The sequence below is a fragment of the Myxine glutinosa genome, chromosome 11 (genome assembly GCF_964187855.1).
Source record: "Myxine glutinosa chromosome 11, kmMyxGlut1.1, whole genome shotgun sequence".
In the NCBI taxonomy this organism is placed as follows: domain Eukaryota; kingdom Metazoa; phylum Chordata; class Myxini; order Myxiniformes; family Myxinidae; genus Myxine; species Myxine glutinosa.
Genome location: NC_136271.1, coordinates 115,953,679 through 115,968,053, shown reverse-complemented (window position 1 = coordinate 115,968,053; position 14,375 = coordinate 115,953,679). Strand labels below are relative to the sequence as shown.

The window sequence follows — 14,375 nt, the reverse complement described above, 5'->3', positions numbered from 1 at the left end:
ATTAATCATTTCATCTATTAATTATTTATTGATTAATCGATTAATTATTTATTGAGTAATCAATTAATTATTTAATTTTTTATAAATGACTTATTTAATTAAATTTCTAAAAGATACATCTTCGGATGAAGCACTAGTGGTTTAGTTATGCGATTAGCCAATTGATTATGAAAATATTTTGTGATAATCTTTTATTGATTTTAATTATACAATTAATCAATCAATTAGTGTACACCTCTCCCTCCCAATGCAGCCTTAATGAGCTGCACTGCGGTATTGCCGGGCGCCAGAGGCGCCCCGGCAATGCCGCGCTGCAGCATATTTAATTATTTGGCATGGGGCGGTGTACTTTGAATGTATGTGTACTTGTTAATCATTTATTTATTTTCTTTCTCATTTGGCCAATATCTCAGGCACCTTTTGAGCTGGGAAGCTAATATTTGGACATGAGTGACCAAGTGATGTGGCTATCAAGGATATTTTTGATTTATTGATTAATCATTTCATCTATTAATTATTTATTGATTAATCGATTAATTATTTATTGAGTAATCAATTAATTATTTAATTTTTTATAAATGACTTATTTAATTAAATTTCTAAAAGATACATCTTCGGATGAAGCACTAGTGGTTTAGTTATGCGATTAGCCAATTGATTATGAAAATATTTTGTGATAATCTTTTATTGATTTTAATTATACAATTAATCAATCAATTAGTGTACACCCCTCCCTCCCAATGCAGCCTTAATGAGCTGCACTGCGGTATTGCCGGGCGCCAGAGGCGCCCCGGCAATGCCGCGCTGCAGCATATTTAATTATTTGGCATGGGGCGGTGTACTTTGAATGTATTTGTACTTGTTTGTTTTCTTGGTTGTCCGGGCGATATCTCAGCCATCCTTCAAGCTAAGAAGCTGAAATTTCGGCACAGTAGTGAGCAAGTCCTTTGTCAAAAACGGTATTTTTTGTTTTTTGATTAATCAATTAATTGAGGAGTTATTTAATTATTAGCGTTTAATTAAGTACTTATTTAATTAATTAAATTTCATTTCTCTTCTGACCATTATTAACTCAGGCACCTTTTGAGTTAGGAAGCTGATATTTGGACATGCCAATGGCCAGGTGATTTGGCTGCAAAGGATATTTTTGATTTATTAATTAATCAATTAATCGATTAATTATTTAATTATTCGATTAATGACCCAAAAAAATTTTTTTTTTTAAAGTTACAGATTCTGATGAAATAGTGGTAGTTTATGTGTTCTCTGACCAAATTGATTAATAATTTAATTTTTTTATGATTATTATTTATTTATTTTCATTATTAATCATTTATTTATTTTCTTTCTCATTTGGCCAATATCTCAGGCACGTTTTGAGCTGGGAAGCTAATATTTGGACATGAGTGACCAAGTGATGTGGCTATCAAGGATATTTTTGATTTATTGATTAATCATTTCATCTATTAATTATTTATTGATTAATCGATTAATTATTTATTGAGTAATCAATTAATTATTTAATTTTTTATAAATGACTTATTTAATTAAATTTCTAAAAGATACATCTTCGGATGAAGCACTAGTGGTTTAGTTATGCGATTGGCCAATTGATTATGAAAATATTTTGTGATAATCTTTTATTGATTTTAATTATACAATTAATCAATCAATTAGTGTACACCCCTCCCTCCCAATGCAGCCTTAATGAGCTGCACTGCGGTATTGCCGGGCGCCGGAGGCGCCCCGGCAATGCCGCGCTGCAGCATATTTAATTATTTGGCATGGGGCGGTGTACTTTGAATGTATGTGTACTTGTTTGTTTGTTTTCTTTCTTTCTTTCTTGTTTATTTGTTTGTTTGTCCGGGCGATATCACAGCTATCCTTTGAGCTAGGAAGCTGAAATTTCGGCACAATAGTGAGCAAGTCCTTTGTCAAAAACGGTATTTTTTGTTTTTTGATTAATCAATTAATTGAGGAGTTATTTAATTATTAGCGATTAATTAAGTACTTATTTAATTAATCAAATTTAATTTGTATAATTTAAATTATATTTGTAATTTAATTTAATTTGAGCCTGGTGTTGGTGTAGCGGCTAGGGTGCCAGCTTAGGATCCTAGGACCCTGGGTTCGAATCCCGGTCGATCGCTGAATTAACGCCAGGGGGGTTGACTCAGCCTGTCATCCTTCCGAGGTCGGCAAATTGAGTACCAGTTCACTGGTTTCCGAGGTTGGCTAATTGAGTACCAGTTCACTGGTAAATCCTTGTTTGTCGTAAAAAGGCGACAAACAGCATTGGCGGCAGGAAGGGCATCTGGCCGTAAAACATTGCTTCAAAAAGGGGACAAACAAAAAAAAAACAACAACCACGGTGCCCGAAAAAGGCCAACCCCCGCTTTGCGGGGAAAAATGGCCTCTAAAGGTGTTTTTTTTTTTGTAAATTAATCAAATTTCCTTTCTCTTCTGACCATCAACTCAGGCACCTTTTGAGTTAGGAAGCTGATATTTGGACATGCCAATGACCAGGTGATTTGGCTGCAATGGCTATTTTTGATTTATTAATTAATCAATTAATCGATTATTTATTTAATTATTCGATTAATGACTAAAATGTTCTTTTTTTAAAGTTACAGATTCTGATGAAATGGTGGTGGTTTATGTGTTCTCTGACCGAATTGATTAATAATTTAATTTTTTTGTAATTATTATTTATTTATTTTCATTATTAATCATTTATTTATTTTCTTTCTCATTTGGCCAATATCTCAGGCACCTTTTCAGCTGGGAAGCTAATATTTGGACATGAGTGACCATGTGATGTGGCTATCAAGGATATTTTTGATTTATCGATTAATTATTTAATTATTCGATTAATTATTTTTTAAAAAAAATTCAGTTACAGATTCTGATGAAATGGTGGTGGTTTATGTGTTCTGTGACCGAATTGATTAATAATTTAATTTTTACATGATTATTATTTATTTATTTTCATTATTAATCATTTATTTATTTTCTTTCTCATTTGGCCAATATCTCAGGCACCTTTTGAGCTGGGAAGCTAATATTTGGACATGACAGTGACCAAGTGATGTGGCTATCAAGGATATTTTTGATTTATTGATTAATCAATTAATTATTTATTGATTAATCGATTAATTATTTATTGATTAATCAATTAATTATTTAATTTTTTATTAATGACTTATTTAATTAAATTTCTAAAAGATACATCTTCGGATGAAGCACTAGTGGTTTAGTTATGCTATTAGCCAATTGATTAAGAAAATATTTTGTGATACTCTTTTATTGATTTTAATTATACAATTAATCAATCAATTATTGTACACCTCTCCCTCCCAATGCAGTCTGTAAGAGCTGCACTGCGGTATTGCTGGGCGCTGTAGGCGCCCCGGCAAGTCCGCGCTGTAGGATATTTAATTATTTGGCATGGGGGCGGTGTACTTTGAATGTATCTGTACTTGTTTTTTGTTTCTTTTAAAACAGACAAAATACTTTTTGTAGACATCTATCTATGATATATGACAGTTTTAAGCCTGTTTATGTGGTTAAATCTGCACCAATATGATACTACTTCTAAAATAAGCTCTCTGGATGACCTTTGACCCCTAAATGACCTTAAACCTAAATATCCACCATGGATGATGATTGTTATGCCTTAAGGAACATTTTAAGCATGGATGCTGGCCATTAACAAAAAAATGCCATCAAAACGTTTTTTTGGGGCTCTTTTTGGCCCTTGGCAGGCAGAGCAGAATATTTGGTTTGGAAAATGGCTTCACCACACGGTACATCATCGTCGTCGTTCGTATGCAAAACTTGGCTGTGGATTAGCAGAAGTTCTCTCAGCGATGCGGTATTGCCACGAATGCAGTATCCCCTTTAGGTTAGAGCAGGGATTTTGAATTTGGCCAGCGTGTCGGCAATAGCTTGCCTACTCTTTGGGAAGAACACCGTGGGATCTTTAATACCACCAAATGCCAGTAGATGTGACACCCAGTTTAACATCCATGATCCAAAGGATGGAAACGCACAGTGATGCTTCGCACTTCCTGTGAAACACCAAGATGACAGTTTATAGCTGGGATGAGATTCAATCATCGCAGATGATTACCTCGAGGTAATGAGACACCTCGAGGCGATCCTGCCAGCCCTATTTATATTTTCATTTATATCATTATATTTTATGTATATATATCATCATTATTTTATGAATTAATCATACATCATTTATATTTTAATTATTTTTTTCTATGAAATTGTGCCTCATGAACTACAAATTACAATACATGTAAAAATGAAGGAAAAAGGTAATTATCTATTCATTATTATTTTATATATATCATTATTATTTTATGAATTAATCATGCATCATTTATATTTTAATTATTTTTTTCTATGAAATTGTGCCTCATGAACTACAAATTACAATACGTGTAAAAATGAAGGAAAAAGGTAATTATCTATTCATTATTATTTTATATATATCATTATTATTTTATATATATCATTATTATTTTATATATATCATTATTATTTTATATATATCATTATTATTTTATATATATCATTATTATTTTATGAATTAATCATACATCATTTATATTGTAATTATTTTTTTCTATGAAATTGTGCCTCATGAACTACAAATTACAATACGTGTAAAAATGAAGGAAAAAGGTAATTATCTATTCATTATTATTTTATATATATCATTATTATTTTATATATATCATTATTATTTTATATATATCATTATTATTTTATATATATCATTATTATTTTATATATATCATTATTATTTTATGAATTAATCATACATCATTTATATTGTAATTATTTTTTTCTATGAAATTGTGCCTCATGAACTACAAATTACAATACATGTAAAAATGAAGGAAAAAGGTAATTATCTATTCATTATTATTTTATATATATCATTATTATTTTATGAATTAATCATACATCATTTATATTGTAATTATTTTTTTCTATGAAATTGTGCCTCATGAACTACAAATTACAATACGTGTAAAAATGAAGGAAAAAGGTAATTATCTCTACTAGATAGAGATTTGTCTGTTGCCATTTTTAAAAGATGCCCAACCGGATTTTCGTCAAACTTTCAGAGTTTCATCAGTGAGTGACGGGGAGTGTTTATGCAAAACAAAATTGAAAAATATATATATTTTTCAAGTTACATTTTTGGGGAATTAAAAAATAATAATTTTAATCCCTCTGTAGTGCCTAAATCTTTGTAGCTATGTGAAAGGAAATATTAAATGAGCCCTGACCCCATTCCTTAGTGTGTGTAGGGAAGTGTTTTGGTCCCCACAAAAATATATTTTTAAACAAAATTGTATTTCTTCAAAATGCCAACAGGATGGATTATAACAGCACTGGGCACGTCTTTGATATGATATAGGTTACTCCTCATTCCTACCTCAGCAAACAAAAATGGAGTATCGTATTGGAGATGAACATGCCCTTGCTTGATAGCATTCACTGATGCAGGTCCACACCGAAAGAACCCTAAAATGTCAGGGCGTGACGTCTGTTAGTCAAGAAACAATGCATTTGCAAAAACTTTTTCAAGAAAGGTATGAAAGGCTTTTATACCTTGGCTTGTTTCCTGAGGCGTGGCATCGATAGCTTGCCAACCACCATACTCGGATTTCAAATCTCGGCGCTCCATCCACACCTCATTCCACACATGAAAGTTCCTGTGTTGTTTGTTTCGTAAGGGTTAGTTTGCTTATGAATGCCTTTATTACATCAGTTCATGTTACTTTTAGCCAAGTTTTAATTCAGAAAAGACAAAATACTACGCAAGGAAGAGGTCGGTATGGCGGGTAGTGGAGGGAGGAGTAGGTAGATGGTGCAAGATAGTGAAATGACAAAGAAAACTTTGCATAGCCCTGGGTGTGGCCAACAGAAAAGTCAAGCCCAATATCTTGTACATAATAAAAGAAGTTGAACGGCCTTTCCCCTTGAAGGTCATTCTGAAGCCAAATCTGTAAAAAAAATCTCCATCTCAGAGCCAGATATAACCCTTTGGATCTGCCTTTAAGTTGTGAATGTTGAAGACCCTATGGTATATCTTAAAAAGCATATGCCATTGTGTGCTGGTACTCTGTCTAGATTAAGTGAGATAGGTATAGAGATGTAGAGTTCATGCTGAGAAGTGAGTAGAGATCATCTACTAGGTATTTACAATGGTACAAAATTTCCCTCTCTCCCCACCCACCCAATACAAACGTACAGTCATGGCGAAAAATATTGGTACCCTTTCACTTTTTTCAAATAATGCACCATTTCTTCCAGGAAATAGTTGAAATAAAAAATATTTTCGTATTCACATGTGTATTTCTTTGGTTTGCAGTTGAACAAAAAAAAAGTTTAAAAAACTACTAAATCTTAGCTTATGCCACACAGAAATCCTAAAATGGACCGGACGATATTATTGACACCTTTTCAAAGTTGTTAGAAATAATTAGATTTCAAGCAGGTGATTCTCCTTTTCTTTGGAATTGAACTCACCTGTAGTGAATTGCAGGTTCCTGCAATATAAAAATCACTCATTCAACCAGTTTGAATGGAGAAAAGGAGTCATTCTGCTGTTTTGTGTCACGGTGTGTATCGCATTGAGCATGGAAAAAAGAAAGAAAACCAGAGAATTGTCTGAGGAGGTCAAACACAAGATTGTAGCCAAGCATGGACAATCTCAAGGCTACAAGTCCATCTCCAGAGACCTTGATGTTTCTGTGTCCACTGTACACAATGTTATCACGAAGATTAAAGCCCATGGCAATGCAGCCAACCTCCCTGGACGTGGCCGCAAGAGAAAATCTGATCAAACATTGTAGCGAAGGATTGTTCAAATGGTGGAGAAAGCACCTTTAGGAGACCCAGGAGGACCCCACTGCTAACAAAGCCCGACTGGAATTTGCCAAAACACACCTGAGCAAGCCAAAATCCTTCTGGGCGAATGTCCTGTGGTCAGATAAGACCAAATTAGAGCTTTTTGGTGAAGAACATAATCTCTATGTTTACAGAAAACAAAAAGAAGCCTTCAAAGAAAAGAACACCTTCCCTGCAGTCAAACATGGAGGAGGTTCAGTGATGTCCTTGGGTTGCTGTGGTGCCTTTGGCACTGAGTACCTTGAATGTGTGCATGGCATCATGAAATCAGGAGATTACCAAGGCATTTTGGAGTGCAATGTTCAACCCAGTGTCAAAAAGCTGGGTCTCCGTCAAAGGTCATGGGTCTTGCTGCACGACAATGATCCCAAACACACTTCAAAAAGCACCAGGAATGGTTCAAGATAAAACGCTGGACTGTTCTGAAGTAGCCAAAAATTAGTACAGATCTAAATCCCATTGAACACCTGTGGGGAGATCTGAAAACAGCAGTTGGGAGAAGGCACCCTTCAAATCTGGGAGAACTGGAGCAGTTTGCACAAGAAGAGTGGGCCAAACTGCCAGTAGAGAGGTGTAGGGAGCTCATTCATGACGATAGGAAACACTTTACTGCAGTTATTTTGTCCAAAGGCTGTGCTACCAAATATTAAGTCTCGGGTGTCAATAATTTTGTCAATCGCATTTCTTTTTATTTTCTGATTTGAAAGGATATATTAAGTTCTGAATCAAAAACAATGGTCCTGTAATATTGACAGTGAAATACAGAATTGTGGAGACCAAATACTTTTGTCAATTTCAACTTATTTTTAGCGAAAATTGTGAGTTATTTGAAATAGGTGCAAGGGTGCCAATATTTTTGGCCATGACTATATGCTATATATATACATATATATATACATACCAATGCTCCCCCATTCTCCCCACCTCCCCAACTCTACCAGATGGAGTCCGTGTTGAGGTTTTCGATGGGCCGCATGTTCTTATCAAGAAACACGTCGGTAGTGAGGTTTTTATCCGTGTCATGTGCAGACGAGAAGTTTGTGACGACACGGCTTGGAATGCCAAGGCAGCGGAACACTGCAAAGAGAAGATGCAGAAACATAATTGTGAAGTGAAGCTTTAGACTGAATAACTATATCACTAATAACTCTATCAGTGTTTATGAAAGGGGTTAATGGGGTGTTGTGAAGCTAGACAACAGATTCAGAGAGCAATCAAACTGAAGATGCCACCAAGACAAGACAACACCAAAATAAAAAAGGAACAATGGATGATAGGATTGGATAACAGGTTCTTCAGGTTGGAATAGCAACAGACAAGTAGAGTTAAACCCTACCGGAAAACAACTCCCACAAATCCATGACCAAATATCTACACGATGAGCACACTGTCAACCTGAACTATCCTGCCGTCCCTCGGGGTTGACAACCCCAAGGAGGTTTCCCATTTCAATGTCCTGCAGGACGAAGGCCTTCCTCCACTCATGTTCTTTTGAGGTGTGTGGTTGGCAGACTGGTCAAGCTTGTCTTAAATCATCATTAATGTTGAAGCACTAATTCTGATGAGCTGCAGAGGTTGAAGAGCCAATACTGAGTGAGGTTATCATGATTTGTGCGACGATAATGGTCATCTAGTTTGATTGTAACAGAATTGGAAGAACTTTGATAAAAGCAAATGGCTGGACATTGCTTTCTCTTTGAGGAAAGGCAGCTCGTACTATGTAGGATAATCTTCTTCATAATTCAAAATGAAATATGTCTGTATGGGCAAGAACAGGAAATTTAAAAATCTCCAAAAACAAAAGAAGCAAGAAAGAGCATTCAGAGATTGCAAACCCTCACCAGGACGTGTTTTAAGGCTTTTCTGTTAAAACAACTATGGCGGCCAAACCACGTGACCGATGAGGTCATCTTTTTTTTTTCTCCACCAATTTATCCCTAGGTGATGCTCAAGAAACTTCGTCTTAATCAGATGAACTTTGTACTTGTCGAATTCTGACGTCATAATGGAGGGATATATGACATCATCATTAATATATGTTATTCCTCATGGAGAATTCGTTACAATGAGCCATGCCTCAATTTTTTCTATGCAGCGCTTTCAGAGATAAAGAGGTGCTAGGTTTTTAGGTTTTTCCAAGATGGCGCTCGTACCACGTGACCTATGATGTCATAATTTTCATGTAAAAAAATATACAGGAGGAGGTGCACCTATGGTGAAAATTTCCTGTCAAGTGGACCAACAGTTGCAGGGAAAATCATATTTATTCTGTGCGGACAAACAGAAAAACAGACAAACAAACGGGCTTGAATGTAATGACCTCTCCTCTGGCGAGGGCAACCAGAAGAGCACTTGGTAGAGTGTATACCTCCGCCAGGCTGAACAGTTTACGTTTTTTATCCCAATGATAGGCTGGATCTGGATCTCGAAATATAGGCCAGCCGCAACCGAAAACCCAGAGACAAAAGTGACCGAGAGAGTGATTCTTCCTCCTCCTGCTCAAACCTTCTCGATCACGTCACTCTGGCCAATCCCGAGCCCCATCGAATCACCCCGTGTTCTCACGACCAATGACGAAGCTCAGGGCGTGACCTGCCAGTTACGATCCTTTGGAGGCGGGGTTTACTTGCCGATCGAGAATGTCCGGGGTTCTGTCGGCAGTTATGTCGGTTATGGTTGGTTAATGGCCGGCCTTGTTGTAGTTTGTAAAAACGTGGGGGAAAAGCCATAGGGGGGCAATCACATACTGGGGGAAACTAATCTTAACCCCTGTCTACTTAACACAGCTTCACCCCCCGTGTGAAGACACACAAGCAATCTTAAGCTCCAGTTTCCCTGCTTAAATACATCGAGATGTCTCCTACTCATCCACGGTCCATGATATACCGATATGATCCTGCCTCCACTATGGTATTTCATCATCTACCCCCACAAACGTAACAATACATACATACATACATGCATGCACACACACACTGTTACGTGGTCCCCTCGGTGAATACCTGGTCTCGGTGACCCCCGGACCGTGAGAGGAACTTCGCCAGAAAGCTGTATTATATATGCGCTTTCGCCACGCAATCCATATGAATTTCACCCAAGAGACAACTGATGTTCAAGGATATATTTCAATGGTAATGATACCATACAATTTCAACGATACAACCACGGAGATTTTCCCCGAGCAATCAACAATACACAACCATCAACAATTCCCAATTCACAATCAATTCCCTATGATTAAGATGGCCATCTTATATATGTGTGTCCCGGTGAGTACTCACGACCCCCGTTTGGTCTCGGTCCCGCACAATGTCTCTGGGCCCCTCCTGACCAAGATGATGGTCGGCGTCGCCGCACTCGGGCGGTTGAACGGACCCCGGGTGGACGTGTTTCCCCCGGGCAGGTATCGTACCAGGCACCTCGGCTACAGCCCCTCGTGGCCACGCGGAGCGGGTACGGGAAAGCCAGCCAAATGCCCCACGCCGCTTGCCAGGCGTGTTAGGCCCCAACGGGCGACCCGTACGCGTCTTTTTAGACGGTGTCGCGGACGGCGCCAAACGCTGGGTCGGTGCACGGCCACACGACAGTTTGACGTCCACCGGGCAGGTATCCGCCCCGGTAACTCCTCTCGCCAGACAGGCTCGGGAACGCCGCGTTTCCACACGGCTCAATCAATCCCACCTTTCGTCGGAGCCGGGCGAGGAAGAAGAATACTCGTCCTTTTTTCCTCGTGTCTTTTTCCTTCCGTTTCCGGTCACTTCCGTTTCCGGCCACTTTTCCAGAAGGGCTCCTGACCCTCCAACCACAACAACTACACAACAACTTAATATACTACACACGGATAAGCAAAGACCTGAATGGTAATTCACATACATTCACATAAATATGTAACACTCCCCCCCTTCAAGAAAGAAAGTTTGAACCCAGCGAAAACTTTCTTTGCCGGCCAATTTGGAGAAACAAACCAGATAACTCAACCCCCCCACATTATCAGTTCCCCCCGGGCACAGTTATCACTTAAAAATAAAGCAACCAAAATTTCACCACAACCCCTCCAGATTACTCACTCTGGACTAATCACCAGCAACGACATTGTCCCTGCCAAATCAAACTCCATCTCATGACCCTCTGACTTTGACCGTCAGTTTCTTGTGAATGAAGGTTAAGGGGTTGATCAAAGATCCAAAGTTAAGCCACTCGATAGCACTTTTTCCGGGAGGCCAAGCCGAGTATTCACTACATGGATGCCTTTAGGAACATGGAGTTCACGGTTAGTCCGTGCAGGAAAGTTCTCTACATGGGCGCCTTGAGGAACGTGGAGTTCACGGTTAGTCCGTGCATGAAAGTTCACTACATGGACGCCTTTAGGAACGGCGTTCACGGTTAATCCGTGTAGGAATCTTGGCTCGGCGGCTCCGCCGCATTCAGTGCTTCAACTTCTCAGAACTTCCCTAATACTTAGGGTGGGACCACTTGTCCCTGTAGTCCCATGAATAGCGGTCTCCTTCTCGGCCACTACTTTGCCAATCCTTCCTTCGGGAGCGGCCGTAACTCAGGGAGCCTCCATAATAATATTGATTGCGGCCACCACTAAAACTACCGCCCAGTTGTCCTCTCCTGTAGACCTCTCGACGTCTACGAAATGCCTTCCCTACGGTTATGGTCCGACCCTCCAAATCCTTGCCATTCCAATTCTTCTCTGCCTCTCTGGCGTCTTTTGTGCTGGCAAACGTGACAAAGCCGAACCCTCTTGACTGTTGCGTTTCCCAGTCTCTTACCAACCGCACTTCCACCAGCGGCCCATATCTGTTGAAGACAGAGGTCAGAACTTCTTCCTCTGTTTTGAAGTTCAGTCCCCCTACAAATAACTTGGCACTTTTGTCGCCATCCCGAGCTGGTGTGGCGTTTTTTTCCCTGCTGGGCTCTTTACCAACCCTCAGGTTACCATAAACTTGACCCCCGGCCAAATCATTCCCGATAACCACAGATACACCCTCTACAGGAAGCGTGGCTTGTAAACCGACGGTGACCGGTCCTGACACCAAATCGGACACCAAATGGATGACATGAAGGGGAGCACTAACACCGCCCCCGATCCCCTGTAAACGAACACTATCCCCCGTTGCCGCCTCCTCGGACCATGGCAAAATGCCTTCAAGCATTAAAGATTGATGTGCCCCTGTGTCCCTCAATATCCTAACCGGTTTCCGGTTAGTCGAGGCTCCATCCCGTGACACAAACCCCTCTGAAATAAATGGTTGGTAACCCTTTTGATGGCGATTTCTCACAATGGCCATTGCGTTTGGAGTCGTCGTAGTCGGACTCCGCTCTGGGTCTTCGCTTTTCATGCGGTAACAACTGGACATCAAGTGTCCAGGTTTCTTGCAAAAAGCGCAAGTAGGCCCGGAGGAAAAACTCGTGGTCTGCCTCGGGCCCCCCGAACTATAAGTTTGTCTTGGGCCCGCATCCCTCTGATTTCGAACAGGTGGGGTATCATAGTTGTCCCCATAATCATCTCGAGGCCGCCGCCATGTATGGTCGTTCTCCGCACCTGCTGTTCCCCACCTCCCCTGCGGAGATCTAGGCGAGGAGTTAGGTTCGTGGACCCCTATTCGGTGGGTTAAGGCATAATCATCTGCCATGGTGGCTGCGTCCCACAACTTTGGTACTTTCTTTTCCTGCAGGTACACTTTGATGTCCTCGTGGACACACTGCTGGAATTCCTCCACCAGGATCAAGTCCCGCAATGTCTCGAAGTCTTTCCCGACTCCTTTTGACTCACACCACCGATCAAACATGTTTTCTTTCACTCTGGCAAACTCCACATGGGTCTCACTCTCCCTCTTCCTGGCATTCCTGAATTTTTGCCTGTAAGCTTCCGGAACCAACTCATACGCTTTGAGGATGTGCGTCTTCAGTACCTCATAATCTGCACATTGGTCCATTGGTAGCGCCGAATAAATTTCCTGAGCTTTCCCCACCAGCACACTTTGCACGAGTATGGTCCAGGCCTCCTCCGGCCAGTTTAATTGTCGAGCCACTTTCTCAAAGTGTGGAAAAAATTTCGCGACTTCTTTTTCACTGAACGGTGGAACCAGCCTCACATGTCTGCCCACATCCCAGGTTTTCTGGTTAGGTGTCGACCCCGTCAGCAAGGGTGGTGCCTCTCCCCGTTCTCTCATTAACTCCAGCTCCTTGACTTTGATTTCTTGCTGAAGCTCCATGTCACGTTCCTTTAATTCCCTTTCCGCTTTTCTCTCCTCTGCTTCGAGGTCCCTTGCAGCTCTCCTCTCCTCCGCTTTTCTCCCTTCTAACCTTTCCTGGAGTTCTCTTTCCACTCTCCTTTCCTCTGCTTGTTTCTCTTCTCTCCTCTCTTCTGCTTTCCTTTCTGCTTCTGCTCTTTCCTTTTCTGCTTTCCTTTCTTCTTCTGCTAACTTTTCCTGGAGTTCTCGTTCCACTCTCCTTTCCTCTGCTTGTTTCTCTTCCCTCCTCTCTTCTGCTTTCCTTTCTTCTTCTGCTCTTTCCTTTTCTGCTTTCCTTTCTTCTTCTGCTCTTTCCTTTTCTGCTTTCCTTTCTTCTTCTGCTCTTTCCTTTTCTGCTTTCCTTTCTTCTTCTGCTCTTTCCTTTTCTGCTTTCCTTTCTTCTTCTTTAATCCGTTCCTGGCTCCGTAATTGCAACTCCAGTTTCCGGAGCTCAACGTCTTCTGGTTCTTCGGGTAGCCACTCCCAGGCTAACTCGTCCCATGTTCCTAATCCCACCATAGATTCTATCACCGTGGCCTGCAACTCTGCCTTCCTCAAATTAGTTCGGACCTCCAAGTTAAAATGTTTGGCCAATTTCAAGAGGTCCGACTTTAGCAACGCTCGGAACTGTGCTTCACTCGGGGTTACCACAAAGTTCTGTGCCACAAACGCCATGGTGCCTATCGTTAACACCTGTTAACCTTCACCCAAGACTTTACCCCAATTTCTCAAACAAAAATTTACCAATTAATAATTAATTAATAAATTTTAATTAATAAAAAATTATTATTTTATTATGTTATACAATTTTAAATCCCGGACGTAGACCCAATTGCGAAACCGCAAATCGTAATTTGGACGAGCCCCCAATTCTGTTACGTGGTCCCCTCGGTGAATACCTGGTCTCGGTGACCCCCGGACCGTGAGAGGAACTTCGCCAGAAAGCTGTATTATATATGCGCTTTCGCCACGCAATCCATATGAATTTCACCCAAGAGACAACTGATGTTCAAGGATATATTTCAATGGTAATGATACCATACAATTTCAACGATACAACCACGGAGATTTTCCCCGAGCAATCAACAATACACAACCATCAACAATTCCCAATTCACAATCAATTCCCTATGATTAAGATGGCCATCTTATATATGTGTGTCCCGGTGAGTACTCACGACCCCCGTTTGGTCT

At 40.1% G+C, this 14,375-nt stretch overlaps 1 protein-coding gene across 1 annotated transcript in view; it reads right to left on the bottom strand.

The window, feature by feature from the left end:
* LOC137436956 (protein-glutamine gamma-glutamyltransferase K-like) overlaps positions 1 to 14,375 on the bottom strand; it is a 76,398-nt gene that overhangs the window by 32,674 nt on the left and 29,349 nt on the right. The window contains exons 8-10 of the mRNA XM_068131206.2: positions 7,878 to 8,016; positions 5,638 to 5,741; positions 5,462 to 5,550 (exon numbers count right to left, since the gene is read on the bottom strand). Coding sequence (XP_067987307.2) covers positions 5,462 to 5,550; positions 5,638 to 5,741; positions 7,878 to 8,016 — 332 coding nt within the window. The remainder of the gene's footprint in view (positions 1 to 5,461; positions 5,551 to 5,637; positions 5,742 to 7,877; positions 8,017 to 14,375) is intronic.